The sequence below is a fragment of the Trichoderma aggressivum genome (genome assembly GCF_033847375.1).
Source record: "Trichoderma aggressivum f. europaeum strain CBS 100526 chromosome Unknown scaffold_016, whole genome shotgun sequence".
NCBI lineage: Eukaryota > Fungi > Ascomycota > Sordariomycetes > Hypocreales > Hypocreaceae > Trichoderma > Trichoderma aggressivum.
In genome coordinates, this window is record NW_026946382.1 from 305,368 (window position 1) to 321,460 (window position 16,093).

Sequence of the window (16,093 nt, forward strand, 5' to 3'; positions counted from 1 at the left end):
CTAGCCGCCAAAATTCATCTTCAGTGTAATGGTTGGCTGTGAAGCCTCGCTTGAAAGCGACTTGTCAACAGCTCCGGCCGCTGGCCGACCCGATCGGATCACTTCCTCGAGGAATGCCCGCTGACCACTGCTCAGGCCGCCGACAATGGCTCTAAACGCCCCTTGGTCCACAGCTGCCAGCTCCAGGAGGCGTGTGCTTGTCTCTGCATAAACCTCCTCGCCCTCTCCCGTAGCTCTGGCCATGAGAGCCGGAATGATCAATGACATGGCGGCAGTGACACGATCAGGCTTTACCGACCTTACGTACAAGCACAGAGTGTGACTGACGAGTGATCGAGTTCGCTCAGGATCCTCAGGCTCCGCATTCGTCACAAAGGCCAAGAGTCGTGGGAAGAGATAGCGGGCGATGCTGACATCTGCTGCAGAAGGCGCCCCTTGCAGCAGTAGTGATCGTATGCAATTGGCTGCTATTTTGGCCGTCTTGAAACAAAAACAAGGGGGGGTTAGTAAAGCGTAGTGAGAGTGAGGGCTGGGGGTTGGTGAGAGCGTGAGGGAGGAGGAGTAGAGTTTTGGGCGGGGTTGGATAAAACATACCATTCGATCTGTGAGGCAGTCTACGACCTCATCTAGATAGCGTGCGACAAGGGGTTCAGTGGCAGGCAGTTGATTCGTGCCACTTGTAAGGAGAATTGTGGTGGCTAGCAGGCTGTTCTTTACAGACGTCAGGGAAGTCGGCGCCTCCCGCTTTTGCGCGTTGAGGTAGATGGACAGGAAGCGCCGGAGACAACCTTGCAGCTGGATGTCGGTGGCCGAAGGCCCTTCGGCCGAGTCTCTCCTCGACCTGGACATGCTGGCGACGAATCGCTTCAGTATGGCAAGCGATTGTGGCACAATGAGTTCCTGGCAGCCGGGCGTGGCGAGGATCGTGGCGAAAATGTGAATTATGCACGCGTGTAGGTCCGTCTTGATGATTGAGGGGAACACCTCAGCGGCATCTACGATGGCGTTGAGCGCGGTGCTAATCAGCATAATGGCCTCCCCGTTCATCTGGTGTCGTGCCGGCGCGTTGCCCTCAGACAGACCCGGCAAGATGCCAGACAAGACGAGGACGATGATTCTCGTCAGTTCGAATAATTGGTCAATGTCCTCGGAGAGATCGCCGTCGTCATCCGACTGTCTTCGAGCAGAAGGGTGCGTGACACACAAATCTCTGGCAACCTCGACAATAACGCTCTGGACATCCAGGCCTTCCGTCAGCACAAGACGGTCGAGGAGATCCATTGTCTCGGAGAATACGTCAGGCCGGTAGATTGCGTGGCCAGTGACGCTAGGGTGTAGTATCTTCTTGAGGGCCTGGAGAATGGCCAGCATTTGCTCCTGTGTAGCCAGCGAGTTGTCTTGCCCGGGCCGGGTGGCCAAGGCCTCGAACGCGAGGCCGAAGAGCACAAAGAAGAATGCCACCGGCTCGTCTCGGTAGTTGATGCCCGGTACTTTTGTCTGTCTGTTGGTGGATGTCTCGCTTAACTCTTTGCCGTCCAGGGCATCAAAGACAAATGCGCTATCTTGTTCAATCAGACTTGCAATTGCATCCACTAGCTTGAGCCATGCGTCTTGGTAGAAGCGAAGCAACGTCTCGCGATTCAACGCTGCGTAGATCGTGTCTAGACTGCCCGACAGAGACGGTGGTCCCAGTGTCATTGAAATATCCGGCTCAAACCGGAGACGAGCAAATTCTCGGAGCGCCTCCAGCCAGAGGGGCGTCAGCTTGCCAATGTGCGGCTTGAGAACGTCTAGTAGATATCTCTGTTCGGTGCTGGCCACTTGCAGCTCTGCCCAAGCCGAGAATACCGAGATTTTGACCATAACCTGAGCATTAGAACTGAGACCCTTCAAGTCACCAATACCCGCGTTTTCATTGTCACTCGAGAAGTTCTCCAGAGCATTCACAAGTGTCTTTAGGATGCGGCCCATCCGGTCGACGTCGGTGACTATGCCTATGGAGATGAAGCTTGCGCAGACGTTGACAGCCTCCGAGGCCAACTCGGGAGATGAATCCGCCGCAAATGCCGGTGTCAGGGCGGAGCTGATTTGGGCTTGGTACTGTTCTAGCAGCATCGCTTCTTCGAAGTCTGGGTCTGGTGTCTTGCCAAACATCTTGAGGACTGTGCCGATAATCTTGAGACCCCAGATACGCAGCTCCAAGACGCCCGATGTCGACGCAGAAAAAGCCATGCGCACGACATCCGCAATCTTGTTTTGCAGTGCAAGCTGAGCTTTGGACTCGCCATTTGCTGCCACATCCTTGGCGATAATGGCAAATATGTCGTGGATACAGCTCATGGCAAACGTAGTTACTTGCCAGCGCAGAGGCTCTGCCTCCGCTGCTGTCTCAGCCTTGTCTTCCTTTGCACCTGTCGAAGCGGCGGCAAACCCTGCGGCTTCTTCATCTCGTAAATCAGGCAGCCCGCCTGTCGTAGACCTATTCGCAATCTTCTCTTCCTCTGGCTTGGCTCTCGTCATTTTCAAAACAGCCTGGAAGCGCTGAAGCCATGAAGAGGTCTCGCTCAGAGCTGTCTGATGTAGCCAGTTTCGGATGATATTTCGGATGCCGTCATGAGATGGGTCGGTATCCAGCACCAGCCAAAGTCGGTCCTCGAATCCTTTCTCTGCTTCTCGTAGAACGTCTCTAGGTTCTCGTTTCATGATGTTGTACAATCCATCCACAGCCATGTCTCGTAGGGTTGCGTGCTCGGATGAGAGATACTTCTGCAGCACTTTGACGTAGTCCCCAAAATGCATCTGCCCAGGGGCGTACAAGGATAGATGCTCCAAGCAGCCCAACGCGGCTCCTTCAACGAAGATGTCCTGTTCTTCCTGGAACTGCCCAACCAGCGTAAAGATGAGCTCTCGCGATTTGTTGGCATCTTGAAGATCAGGGCCGAGCACGTTGATGAGCGAATCTACGCATCGTGCAATAGCGGCTGTAGTTGAGAGCTCCATTTCAAAGTTCATCGTAATGGCCGACGATATTTCAGCATGATGCGTCTCCGAAACATAGAGCTGAGCAAGCATTCCCAGGGTGCTCGGCACATAGGTGGCAAAGCTCAATCCAGCAGCATCCGAGGCCAGAGATAATGCCTCAAGAGCCCAATAATGAACTACCGGGTGAGGGTCGTTGCAGAGTGACATCAATATGCCCAGTATTGTCTTCAAGTGATAGCCAGCCGCCATTCCGCCTACCTTGGTTTGGATGGCACCCAGAGCCATTGCGCAGCCTGCTCTAGCGCTGGGCTCTCGATTTCCAACAATGGTGTCAACAAGGTATTTGATTTCCTGGTTTGTAAACGCGTTACCATACACATTGCATAGCCTTGCAACGGCCGCATAGCCGAGGCTGCGGACGTATTGATCAGGGTCGAGGACGAAATCTCTAACGATATCCTGCAATAATCGTTCAACGGCGATATTGCCAACATCTCCGGACGGGGAGCCAGTTTCCTTTACGGCAACTCTCAGTGTGCAGAGAACTGCTGTTGCAAGGTTGGCGTTGATGGCTGCTTTGCGGCCCAGGTCTCGTTGAAGAGAGCCTGCAGACGCAAACGTCCTTATCTGCTCGAGAATGCTTTCCTGAACCTTGGCCGGGGTTAGCGGAAATGCGAAAGCAAACAGCTGAATGGCGTTGTTGATGACTTCGGTAGCTGGAGGATCAGGGTCCGTCGTGCCGTCATCGATACCGCCAATGTACAGCATAGAAGCATCGTGCTCTAGACTGCCGCAGACTGGCGATTGCAGGAGGCCATGAATGAAAGCCTCCGAATCACTCTTTTGAATCTTATCCTCCTGTATGGCGTTCTCATTTTGGCCAGGGAGCGGCTTGACATTGAACCCAGACACAAGGCCGGTGATGCCAAAGCCTGTGTTATCACCAACGTCCCAAATAGACTCAAAGGTGCCGGCAGCATTCGCTATCGACGCGCTCAGTGAGTTGGGCGTATAGTTGTCGGGGTCTGCAAAGAGAGATATCGCAAGAGTCAGGAGATTTGACTGCAAGAGCGCCTCGCTGCCTCCAGCTGGGCTCAGGTTGACTAGTTTGATATAGCACTGCAAAACTCTGCGCTGTACCATTCTGTCCAGATCCTGTAGCTGGAGAGCAGGGGTTAGCCTCTGAGAGATGTCCTCGGTTATTTTCTTCGTTGGTAGCGTCTTTAAGAAGGCTGTTGTGCTTTGGAGCATGGCCGCAATACGTTTGGAGACATCAACCGTGAGGAGCCGATTGTTGAACTGGAGGAAAGACAGAATGGATCCCAGAGCGCATTCTCTCACGTGTGTGAGGAATGACGCTTCAAGAAGACTCCTGGCTGAAGTATTGTCCTTGGCCAGGGGCTTTGGCAGTGCATTCTTCCAGAGCAAGAGCAGCTGGGACAGATGAATCTTGACAAAGTTTGGACCCAAAGACATGAGGCCGCCAATGAGAATCCAAGCCACTTGAATTTGCGTGCTCGAAACTCGAAGCTCTGACTGGCTACTAGATTTAAGCAGATTCGTTGCCATTGTCAAGACTCGGCTGTTGACATCGAGAGAGCCGTGTAATGGACGAGAAGGGCTGGCGCTTAGAGTGGCAGCCAGTCCATGTGCGAATCCAATGCACCGCCTGGGAGAGTTGCGCCCCGTTCCTAGTAGAGTTAATTCTCGGCTGAGGCTGTTCATGCAGACCGAGAGGCAGGGCAACAGCTGCTGAGGGCATGCAAGAACAAATGTCTTCATGCAATGCGACGCAAATACTTGCACCGAATAGCTCGGGTGCTGGAGAACTTGCAGAAGCCCGTCTCGGCAAGCCTCTGCAAAAGTGTTTGCGGCGGAACCAAGAGACTTGATCAATGATGCGACTGCATTCAGAGCAGTGATGAGGGTGTGCTTTTGGGGCTCTGGTCTTTCAGCCAAGGCCTGGGGGTAATTCTTCAGGACGCCGCTGATCAAAGATTCCGCCGCAGATGTCTGGCCAGACTCGCCCAGAATCTTGCGCCCAATTACATCCTGAATGATGACATCCACAATCTTCCTGGATATCAACAAGCGGTAGCGGTTGTTGCTGATGGTTGTGTGGCCGAGAACATCGACGGACAGGCTCTCCACTATACTCAGATAATTGGCCTGTATCGTCTTCTCGCCGAGCCGTCGGAAGAGTTTGCCGTAGCACACTCCAATCGCCGCACGAGTTTTGTTCGTCGTTGCAGCCTTGACATAGTGGCCGGCCAAGATCTTCAAGATATCATGAAATGATAGAGTAAGGTCTTGGCTTCGCCTTGCGCCAGGAGCCGGGCTCGACGAGCGGGAGGGGATCTCGTCGTCATCTCCTGCGATGCCAGGGTGCGTGGATGCTCGCTTCAGTTTCGTCTTGATCTTTTTATTCTTCGCAGCGGCTTCTGTGACGTTGGACTCTGAATATCCTTGAACCAGAGCCTCGGCGAAGCAGCTGGCCATGGCGTTCCGAACCTTTACGGATGATGAATCGGCGGCCTTGAACATTGCCGTCTCCAGCTTGTCGAAATCAGTGGAATTCTTAAAGTATGTGGTGTGTTTCACCAGAGCTTTGAGGCATCGGCACGCAGACGCAACAACGAGAGTTCCCTTGTCACCTGCGGCATGGCTCCTCGCCTGCTTCCAAACATCCCTCGAGATGTATTCATCCATGGACCCCTCGACCATGATGACAATCTTCTCCAAGGCGGTAAACACCACCGCCCTGATTCCTGCGTTGCTCGAGGCCGACTTGAGCAGCTTCAGCAGCGTCGTGCATGCCAGCTGGTGCAGCCCAATGGCGCTGTCTCCAGCAGAGGCAAACACATCGCCCAGGCAACTGACGGCCGCATGCTTTGCGCGCGTCTCGCCATCCGACTTTGTTTTTCCTCCGGCCGCTATCGCAATAAGGTCGTTGATCGTTTCGAACAGCAGCTTCCTGTCGCCCTTGCCGAAAATGTGCGCCAGGCAAGCTCCCAGGTTGTTTCTGATGACTCGGGACGGCTGCGGGGCGGAGAGGTTGATGATCTGGAATATCTCGCGCTTAAGATAGAACTGCTGGGCTGTGCAGTCGTCCGCCGAAAGCCCCAATACGTGCTTCCTCAGCCCCGAGACAAAGGTGAGCAGGAAGAGATCCTGCTGCTCAGCGGGCAGTGCTTGAAGCTTGGGGAGATCAAGCTCGGGGTTGGCAGTGGCAGGATCGACGGCGGTGCTGGTCTGCCCGCTCGCACTGAGAGCTTCGGGCTCCTGGCTCGACGACATGGTGGGAATCCGGCGTCGTCAGAGGGGCCCCGTCTGGTCGTGTAATTTTTCTATATCGCCTCGTCTAGTTCTCGCCTCGTCTCGTCTTCGTAATGATGTCTTTGATAAGGGGACGGCCAGCTATCCAAGTATGATGATGGGCATCGACACTAGCGGTGGTGCAATGGCCAATCAGCAGGCCGCTGTGGCCCTGGATGGGCAGCCTTCCGCCCCAAGCTTCAGGGAAGATTATTAACCCGGCGGATTCCAAGAACATGTCATATTGAATGCCTTAAATTGAAGCCTCGAAGAAGACAAAAAAAAGAGATTGTGAGGCTTTGAAGCGGCTGGGCGGATTTTAGTCTCGTTGCTTATTACTGGGAGGCGTTATAATGAACCCTGCAAGGCCATTCTCGTTTGTGAGGAAGTCTCTTCTGTCTCCCGGCAGTGTTTTATGCCCGTCATGTTCAAGGTCATTTGGAGCAACGGCGTCTCAGTACGCCGGACATAACAAATGGTCCAAAACGAAGCACATCAAGGCGGTGACGGACAAAAAGAAGATGACTGAGCGGGTTTCATTTACAAAGCTCATCACAATGTACTCAAAAAGTGAGTGATGCCAAAGTTCCTCTCACAAGCTCCTAGACGGCTCCCATCTGACATTTGACATGAAAAGTGTATGGTGAGGATGTCAGGTTCAATCCACAGCTAGCAAACGCAGTTGCAGCAGCGACAAAAGGTATGGACGACTTATAGCTCGTTGCTCTCCCTACGCAGACACAAAAAAAAGGGTGTTCATCTAATTCGTAAATTAGCAAGCGTCCCAAAGTCATTGATCGAAGGGGCCATTGCACGAGGCCAGGGCCGCTCTGCAACCGGCGCACAGCTTGAGCCTATGACCATGGAGATTCTCATGCCGCCCAATATTGCTCTGGTTGCTGATATTGAGACGGATAACAAAACACGCAGCTTACACGACCTCAAGTTTGTAGTCAAAAAGGCTGGTGGTCTCGTGGGATCAACAGCCTTTTATTTCTCGAGACGCGGGCGTGCGGTGTTCAAACCTAGGGATGGTGGCCCGTCTCTAACAGACGTACTAGAGGAGGCGATCGAGCACGACGGTACCGAGGATGTCGAAGAGCACCCTGATGGCGGGTACCTGATTTGGACGGAGCCATCCAAGCTCATGGCCATCACCGAGGCCATTTCCAAGCGGTTTGAGCTCGAGGTTGTCGAGTCCGAGATCATGTGGGCTGCGAACGAAGACACCAAGGCCGACGTCGACTCGGCTGAGTTGGTGGAGAGCTTGAATACTTTGCTTTCCGGCCTTAGGGAATATACCGAAGTCAGAGCACTCTTTGCCAACATTCGCCAAGGCACCATCGCGGACGACGAATGGGACAAGCTGGAGAGGCACATTGATATATAAACCACAACATAAACACAAGTCGTATACTGTACAAAAATCACCCCCAAGCTATTAGAGTTGAATTTTTCCTTTCTTAATCCCTCCCCATTTCTTTCAGCCTGAACGCCAATCATGCATTTTGTCCTGTTGTCGCCAATAGCGCCCATCCACACAAATTTGATATAATACAATCGGTTCCCTCCTCATTTGATCGCAAGTCGCCTCGTCGTTGAATTTAAAGACAATATTGAAGCACCATTACGAGCTGCTCTCGTTCCTCTGGGCCTGCTGGGCCTGCTGTCGCTGCTTCTCCTCCAAGAGAGCCTGTCGCAACTTCTGTCGCGCCACAATTCTCTCGTACTCCGCCTTGACTTCCTCTCTATCCTGGGGCAGCTTGTTGCATTCCTCGGGCTTCGGCCAGAAGTCGTTCACAGTGAAGCGATTATCCAAGTTCGTTCCGAAATAGTACATGATCCCGATGGGGAAAAGCAGGTAGGTACCGAACTGTTCCGGAGTGAGCGAGAGTCAGGCAATCGTCGTCATTGCTGGCGGCAAGGAAGCCTACCTTGAAGACTTCGAGATTTAGGCCACCCATGTTGAAGAAGAGATTGCTATTTTGTCGAGAAACTGGCTGGTCAATGCGTGGAAACGTCAATCTCGAAAACTACCGTAGATGCTGTTGGATGACGAGAAGTTTCGCCTAGATGCATTTACACCATAACCTCGATATAGCGGTAGCTGTTCAACCCCGCCAACTCGAACCCCCACACCTCACACCACCCATTGTCTACAAGAATCAGCTGATGGTAGATCTGACCCGGGAGCTGGTTATTGCTGTTACATGGCCGCCTTTATTAAGCATCACATCAATCAGGAAACAATATTACAGTAAAAAATCCCCTATGTGTGTACTAGGGCTTATCCAGACTATGACTATGCGTATACACTTTTGATCGCCCACGAACAAAAAATGCGTGTTTGGTGAATGATGTTTATAATATAACGTCGCCTGGACAGGAGGCCATCCCCAACCGTGCTCATTCTCTCATGAACAAAAACAAAACCACATGAATCCTCGCAAAAGTACAACGCCGTCGAGATTTCCAGTTCCTTAGAATCCAAAACCCGTACCCACAAAGCTTTATGGTAAGCTGAGATAGGAGACCCAACCCTCCCCCGGAGACAAAGACGCCAGTAAGTTCCGTATACCAAGAAGCGCATCACTGCGCGGCTCCATTCCTTTCCCTTTCTGCCTGTGCTTCCTCCATCATGAAACGCTCGGTGAAACTCCGAGGCGTCCCTGTAAAGCCAGGCTGGACAACACTAGCACGGAAGCTGCTGAGGTCTCCCTCATCCATTCCGCTTCGACCGTCTAGGCCGCCCACAAAAGTATTAAATTGGCCCAACGAAGCCGCCCTCGCATGCACCTCTGGGTTGCGAACAACGGGCATGATGACGGGACGGCCTTTGTATGATCCAAGAGACCCAGGTTGAAATCTAGACACGGTGGACATGGCATTCTCTGGCCTGGGCCGCGCAATGGAGACTGCCGGTGATGTTGAATAGAGGGTTGGTTGGCTAGGTCGATCCATATTCGGCACGTCGTCCTGAGATTCGTCGTCGGAAGACTCTTCCTCGTCTGGCGGTAGAGGCGGCCTTTCACGGGGTTTTGGTGGAGCACTTAGACCGCCAGGTTCGAACTCAAACATATCGTCATCGTCGCCATAATCGTCCACGCTTTCATCTTCCACAGCCGCTGGGGTTCTGCTCTCCTTGGGGTTGCTGGAGTCGCTAGTAGACGCCGCAGCTGTGAGTCCATTGCTCACTCTTGCTGCCGGCAATTGAGCCACTGAAACTGAAGCAGGCTTCTGGGTGGCAGAAGTCTTGCGCCTGCCCATGGCGAGATATTCGTCCTCGTCGTCTGAAGAGTCATCCGCATCCTTGCCGTTTTCTGATCCGCGATTGTTGACGTCATTGGACACGATGGATGCTGCATTATCGCCGCGCACAACTCTCACTGAAGGAGTATCTGCTCTTGAATAATTCGCTGTAGATGTGGACTGCTCGATGGAGCCGGGCCTCCCCGGGGTTGGCGTACTCGTACCGTCTTGCTCAGACTTGAGCCTGTCCGAGTCGGGATTGACGACGGTCCAAACAGTACCCTCCTCGGCCGGCGCCCTAGACAAAGCTCTCAGCGCCTCGGTAGAAGAGCTCTTCCGAACTGGGGGCTCCCACTCGTCAATGTCGTCGCCTAATATCATGTCGGAGGCAATTGGCTCGTCTTCCAGTGCGAGTTCCGATACGGCGGGAGTAATGAATTCGACCTGCTGGGGCGATGACGTAGGCAGCACTTCTGCACCCATGAACTCGAACCGGACTCGCCTTGGGCTCTGGGGAGGTTTTGATATACTGGACGAACGTCGCAGAGCACTTCGTCTAGTCTTGGAGTCGCTCTTATCCGAGTTGACGGACGAGGTTGACTCCTCGGTGGTGGTCCTGACGAGGCGGTGCGCCTCGGCTGGAGCCTGAGCGTCTGCCGGAGTCTCGCTGTTGCCTGTGATTGCAAGGCCACCACCCACGGTGATACCAAGATCCGTGGCAGTGCCATTGTCGGCATCTGGTGGTGCCATTACAGGCAGCAATGGGAAGGCGAGCGCCGTCGTCTGTGTCGAGGTTGTCGTGCCCGTTGAGGCGACGGTCGAGGTGGCAACAGGTCTGCGATCGTATGGAGGGGAGCTGTCCAGCAGGGGCAGGTAGCTTGGCGTAAAGAGACCCTGCAACTCCGTCTCCCGCTCGCGCGAGCTGCTACCGCTATTGGGAGCCTCGATACGAGCAGCAGCAACCTCAGGCTCGGGCGCCGGAGGCTGTTGGAATGAAGCCGGGTCAGGTGGTTGTGAGTCAGCGGCAGTGGCCTCCAGCTCGGGTTCCAGCTCTGGGCGGAGTGTCGGGTAGTTGGCAAAGGACGGCGAAATGGCCTGCTGGATGCTGGTTGCGACGCTGGGGTTGACGCCGGTGAGGAGGTCGTGGTAGTAGCGCTGGAAGTCGGAGACCAGGTCGTAGCGGTAGGCAAGCATCTTGCCCTCCAAGTCATCCAGCTTGGTGTGGAGGCTGCTGAGCAACGTCGCCTCCATGGCTAACAAGAGGCTGCAAGCGGACTGGAGCGTGTCAATGGCCTTGATCTGCGCATGACGCTAGGCAGGGCGGGGATCAAAGGCGGCCGCTGGTTTGGAGCCGACAAACTCTATGCACTGGCCAGAACAAGAATCGGTTTGAGTTCCCTCGTTGGAGACGAGATTGAAAAGCACGGCCAGGTGCATGTAGATCTGGGCAGCGAACAAGTGGGTTAACTACATGTATGGGCATTTACATAGCGCGGCCTCTTTTCCCCCACCCTCCGACCTGCCCGTAACCCTGTCTATCCACGCAAAGAAAGAGCTTCTACTACTAGTATTCTCGTTGTTTCTTCCCATAGTGCATCTCGAGATTTCTTCTCCAAGCCCTGTCTACCTACTAAGGTAGGATATGACCAAAAGCCTCGTCTTACGGTAATCGACACTGTCTGCAAGGTTTGGCCTCCGAGAAAGCTGGGCGACGTTGGGCGTTTTGATCCGTTGCCTTGAGGGGGGCTTACGCTAGGCAGATATTAGGTTGGCAATTCAATCGGATATCGTCAAGCCATGGCACCAACCACGCCGATTGTTTGCCTGTCCTGTCATGGTAGCAATAGATAGGCACCTACGGAGTAAAGCAGCAGCAAATCAGCAATGCCGCCTGCTGGTGCCCGCCATCTGCGGTGGAAGGGAAAAGCCTTGGTTTTTGGTAACCTTTGAACTCTTCCACGGCTTTGGACCGGCATGTCTGGATGAGGCAGACCACCATTTCGGACCCCGGATATTCCAGGCTGCTTCCAGACCATCAGAGAGGCCTGAGCCAAGCCCTCCGTGCCCCCCAACAAGGCCTGAGGAGCGTGGGCAAGCGTGGGCAAAGCGTGGGATACAGAGGGGGTTAGGGTGCTGCTCATGCATCATGCTGCAGATCTCCCCCTGTTGGTTCGGTGAGGCGGGCAACCCCTCATCTCTCATCTCTCCTCTATCCGGCAGCACGCGGACAGCCCTGGAGCTTTTGTACAGTCATACAGCCAGGCCGGTGTGTCTGCGGTGCTTGCTTGGCTGCCTTGCGGAGCCCCTTGGGTGCGCACAAGACAGGCCTTGTGTCTTTGTGTGCCACATGCCCGGCGTTTGAACCAAATTGCTCATACCTAAGCCGTACTCGTAGACATCACTCCATGAGCGTAGGCTACGACACCAGACTTGATAACTGAAGCCGGCGAGGGCTGCTCAGGGCTCGTTGATGCTCTGGGCCGGATATGTGCGTATCCGTTCAATGGAATATTGCTAACTACCTAGTGTCTCATGCTCGATGCAACTTAGCTGGCACATGGTGTGTGCATTGTTCTGCCGCTTCCGGACCAATCTGACGTCCTGGACAAGTGCGGTGGTGTCACTTTGCGCCATCAGCTTTGAGGAATGAGCATTAGGGTTACGGAGTAGACACGGCATGTTCCTGGATAAATCGAATAATAGCAAGAATCTTCACTCAGTGTTTACAGTGTCGAGCGGTAAACATGTGAACGAATGCAACAATGGTGGGATTTATCTACTCGGCCCTCACGCATCTGGACTCGAGGTCGAGGTGTCGCTTTGTGGCTGAGGGCCGGCGATCGTTGTACCTGAGAAACCCCTGTGGGTTCAATGCCGATCGTCCTCGGCAGCTCCGTCAACGCTTCAGGTGCTGAAATACATCATGGTCATTGCCCCCTAGGCCTCTGAATGCCCTGTAATGACTAGAAATACAGAGTTGAGTGCTTGATAGCACACAGCAGCTGGCACATTCACGGATGACAATGCCTCGTCTACAGCTCCGGGGGCGTCGTGGCTGGTGCTCAACCTGCTCGCCGATAGCTCACACCGCTTTCCCTATTTTGGACAACCCTGACAAGGTTCCGAAATTCTGCCCATAGCCTCGCTCAGGTTGTGGTGGAGCGTGCCGGCTGCGCGTGCTCGCTCTCGCAAATGTCCCCTTTGGCCATCAGCAACTTTTGACCGAATCCCATCGAGCAGGGAATCCGACGGACGCGGGATTGCTTCACACTCCTCCACTCCATTGCGACTACATCCCCAGCATGTCAACCATTCCAACCTCGGCCCTCCAGTCGGGGTCTCCACCCATCATCCCGCTGCCGTTCAATGCCAAACAGCCCGAGAAGGTAACGCTGTATCCGCTATCCAACTACACATTCGGTGTCAAGGAGACACAGCCTGAGGAGGATCCGTCTGTCATTGCCCGCCTGAAGCGCCTAGAAGAGCACTTTAGTGAACATGGCATGCGCCGCACCTGTGAAGGCATCCTGGTGTGTCACGAGCACAACCACCCCCATATCTTGATGCTGCAGATCGCCAACGCGTTCTTCAAGCTCCCTGGAGACTACCTGCGGCCGGAGGACGACGAGGTTGAAGGATTCAAAGCTCGACTGGATGAAAGGCTTGCGCCGGTGGGCCGATTGGGCGAAGGCGAGGAGGCCGGCGACTGGGAGGTTGGCGAGTGTCTGGCGCAGTTTTGGAGACCAAACTTTGAGACCTTCATGTATCCGTTCATCCCTGCGCACGTTACACGGCCCAAGGAGTGCAAGAAGTTTTACTTTATTCAGCTACCCAAGAGCAGTAGGTTCCTTCCATCTCCGAGCAGGTTGTCGCACATGTTAACTTCGTCCTCCCCCCTTTGCAAAGAGGTGCTCAGCGTGCCCAAGAACATGAAGCTTCTCGCCGTCCCCTTATTCGAACTCTACGACAACACCGCTAGATACGGACCGCAGCTGTCTGCCATCCCACACCTTCTCAGCCGATACAACTTTGAGTTCGTCGATGAGAATGGAGATGTTGTTGCCGCAACCCCCGGCGCAGGCGCCCCCGATGGATATGTGCCCAAGCCCAAGGTCTTGGCTGGCGACGATACGGATATGGTTGAGGAAAATGGAACACATTGATTAAGGTGACTGATATATTGGAAAAAAACATGGCGATGGTGTTTGGCGTATAGGTAAAATGAATGTGTGCAATCTTCAAAGACTACTGGCTGTCTATTTCCATGCAGACCTCCGACTCAATGTCATAGAACTCTTTTTTATGCCTTTTCTCCCTTGTCTCCCTGAATGGTTGCTATTATGTTCCGGCGATGTTTGCTTGTCCTAAACTCCAGGTACCAGATTCCCTGCCATGTTCCAGTGGCCTTGTAAGAATGTTAGTTGGGCATGCTACAGAAAACGAAGGCGGAGCTTTGTCGACTCACGAGTCTGCCGTCCTTGATTGGTATAGTGACACTGGCGCCGATGAGTGCTGATTTGATGTGAGCCTATGCGAGGTTAGATCTCTGACTTGTTATCTATTTATGGCTGAAACTCACCGGCATGTCGTCGGGGCCTTCAGCACTGTTGGAGATGGTATTAGTGCAAAATCTCATGAAGCCAATACCGATGCTACTTACTCATGGCGATACAATGCCTCTCCCTTGACACCAGCTTCTGGCGCAATACGATCAAGAGCGTCACTCATGTCTGCTCTAACATCCTCATCCCCTAAGAGTCCAACATGTCAGACTTTGCATGCGAAAGCTTTACCTTTCAGACAGATATAGAACTGGAAAAAAAGAAAAGGAACTGAAGGAAAGAACACACAGTTCTCATTTAAGCTAAGAGCACAGCTCGTATGCTGAACAAATAGATTCAACAAGCCAACTTTGTATTCCTGAATCTCAGGCAGCGCGGAAACAATCTGATCCGTGATGAGATACGAGCCGCGCGACTTGGCCGGCAGTGCGATTTGCTTCTGGAACCAGGTCATGGTGGCGATGGAATCTGAAGGTGTGGGCGGGGTGAAGAAGATGTAGCCGAGAGGAAGAGTCCAAAGATAGTGAAATGCGTTAGGAAACAAAGATATCATAAACAGTAAAACGAGGAAAATAGTGGTGAGGTCGTTGAGATGCTGAGGCATTCTGTGGCTTCGATGATGTGTGAGGTGGAGACTTTGAAGCTGCAACCTCGCCGCTTTAGTGGGGTTAGTGGTTTTTGGGTGAGTGTGTGTACAAAGTACAGAAACTGGAACAGAACTTTGTGACATCGCTTGGTGTTGCATCTTCAAGTGGTAATTGTATTAAGGAAAATATTGCAGTAATTCGTATTAGCTCAATGGCGAAATGGGAGCGGCAAGCCTAAATAAGCATCACTGCAATTGTATGCATTGCAGCTCACACAATCCATTACACGACATCAGACCCAGAGTGTAGAGCAACTTTACAACCCCTTGTTTTATGTACAATGTGATGGCTTTTTATTTTTCTTTATTTAAACTCTTCATGACTAGTACAAAATAACTTGTGAACCGACCCAAGGCCAATCTATGCCTAGCAGCTCAATAACCCAGATTCCCGCCTTGCTGAAGTAGTCTATTTTAGGGGGTAGGAAGTCTCGGGTAGGGATTCGAGGTGTTTTCGGTGGTGCTCGTTGGCCTATTTGCGTGTTAGCTTTTCCCCAGTGTCCCATTGATTTATATCGAGCAGTCAGGCGTACGAAGGGGGTGCCGCAGTAGTTGCAGGAGGCAATTTCGGGCTTGTCGGTGTTGATGAAGATCCTGGGGTGGCCGGCAGGGCCGCCGCCGCCATCGCACGATACAATCTTGTTGTGAGTCCATGTAACGGGCACCTTGTGCACCAATTCCATAGCTGAATAGGGTTGAGGCTGCCATCACATCAATACTCCGGTCTCACACAGCAAATACCACTCGACGTTTGTACCTGAAGGGAGAAGTCGGTCTGTTCGAATCGAGGACCGGTCATGGCCGTTGATCGAGGCTTCTGGCTTCGAGACCAGATAGCACCACGGTTGGGGGCCTGGCTTATGGCTTTCGAATCGGTCTCAAGGACAGCGGCCGTTTCGCTCGTGCCAGTAACAGGCGCAGATGCCTCGAGTCGGCGGGCAGAGGTGGCAAATGATCGGCTCGGTGCGCGCAGGTTGCGCGTCAGCGCTTGCACCGCTCGCAATTGGGACGAGGCCATGGCTGCGACGTTTACGATGAGATTGTGTGATCCGGACTCGAAGTCGAGCAGCAATTGCCTGGAGTTGAGGTTGGATCTGGAGGTGGGTTGAACGAGCTCCGGAACAAATATTGTCCGAGATCGGCAGCTGCGTGCTGCAGGCGCACGCATCGCGACAAGCTAAGGTTCCCAGCAGTAACTTTTTTTTTCCCTTGGCTCTTGGACGTTTTAGAAAAACTACCTAACATATTCAACGCAGGCATATTCTCTACAACACGACTCGCTTAGCAGAAAGAAGCATAACTGGTCGCCGGCGTTTAGACATTCGCCACAGGGCTTCTT

The 16,093-nt window shown here is 53.3% G+C and overlaps 7 protein-coding genes across 7 annotated transcripts; 2 read left to right on the forward strand and 5 right to left on the reverse strand.

The window, feature by feature from the left end:
• Window positions 1-6,279, reverse strand: Triagg1_4928 (uncharacterized protein; the record flags this gene model as incomplete). Its single annotated transcript, XM_062899385.1, has 1 exon — window positions 1-6,279. One exon carries the CDS (start codon window positions 6,277-6,279, stop codon window positions 1-3), a length of 6,279 nt encoding a protein of 2,092 aa, XP_062756109.1.
• Window positions 6,280-6,854: 575 nt separating this feature from the next.
• Triagg1_4929 (uncharacterized protein) lies at window positions 6,855-7,687 on the forward strand (the record flags this gene model as incomplete). Its single annotated transcript, XM_062899387.1, has 3 exons — window positions 6,855-6,867; window positions 6,935-6,997; window positions 7,074-7,687. The coding sequence occupies 3 exons, from the start codon at window positions 6,855-6,857 to the stop codon at window positions 7,685-7,687; spliced, it is 690 nt and encodes a 229-aa protein (XP_062756110.1).
• A 237-nt stretch (window positions 7,688-7,924) lies between these two features.
• On the reverse strand, window positions 7,925-8,261 carry Triagg1_4930 (uncharacterized protein; the record flags this gene model as incomplete). Its single annotated transcript, XM_062899388.1, has 2 exons — window positions 7,925-8,170; window positions 8,232-8,261. The coding sequence occupies 2 exons, from the start codon at window positions 8,259-8,261 to the stop codon at window positions 7,925-7,927; spliced, it is 276 nt and encodes a 91-aa protein (XP_062756111.1).
• A 625-nt stretch (window positions 8,262-8,886) lies between these two features.
• On the reverse strand, window positions 8,887-10,797 carry Triagg1_4931 (uncharacterized protein; the record flags this gene model as incomplete). The annotated part of the gene is made up of 1 exon (XM_062899389.1): window positions 8,887-10,797. One exon carries the CDS (start codon window positions 10,795-10,797, stop codon window positions 8,887-8,889), a length of 1,911 nt encoding a protein of 636 aa, XP_062756112.1.
• Window positions 10,798-12,848: 2,051 nt separating this feature from the next.
• Triagg1_4932 (uncharacterized protein) lies at window positions 12,849-13,709 on the forward strand (the record flags this gene model as incomplete). The annotated part of the gene is made up of 1 exon (XM_062899390.1): window positions 12,849-13,709. One exon carries the CDS (start codon window positions 12,849-12,851, stop codon window positions 13,707-13,709), a length of 861 nt encoding a protein of 286 aa, XP_062756113.1.
• A 137-nt stretch (window positions 13,710-13,846) lies between these two features.
• Window positions 13,847-14,712, reverse strand: Triagg1_4933 (uncharacterized protein; the record flags this gene model as incomplete). The annotated part of the gene is made up of 5 exons (XM_062899391.1): window positions 13,847-13,951; window positions 14,012-14,074; window positions 14,126-14,150; window positions 14,207-14,297; window positions 14,397-14,712. 5 exons carry the CDS (start codon window positions 14,710-14,712, stop codon window positions 13,847-13,849), a joined length of 600 nt encoding a protein of 199 aa, XP_062756114.1.
• Window positions 14,713-15,163: 451 nt separating this feature from the next.
• Window positions 15,164-15,772, reverse strand: Triagg1_4934 (uncharacterized protein; the record flags this gene model as incomplete). Its single annotated transcript, XM_062899392.1, has 3 exons — window positions 15,164-15,226; window positions 15,288-15,455; window positions 15,512-15,772. The coding sequence occupies 3 exons, from the start codon at window positions 15,770-15,772 to the stop codon at window positions 15,164-15,166; spliced, it is 492 nt and encodes a 163-aa protein (XP_062756115.1).
• Window positions 15,773-16,093: the final 321 nt, after the last annotated feature.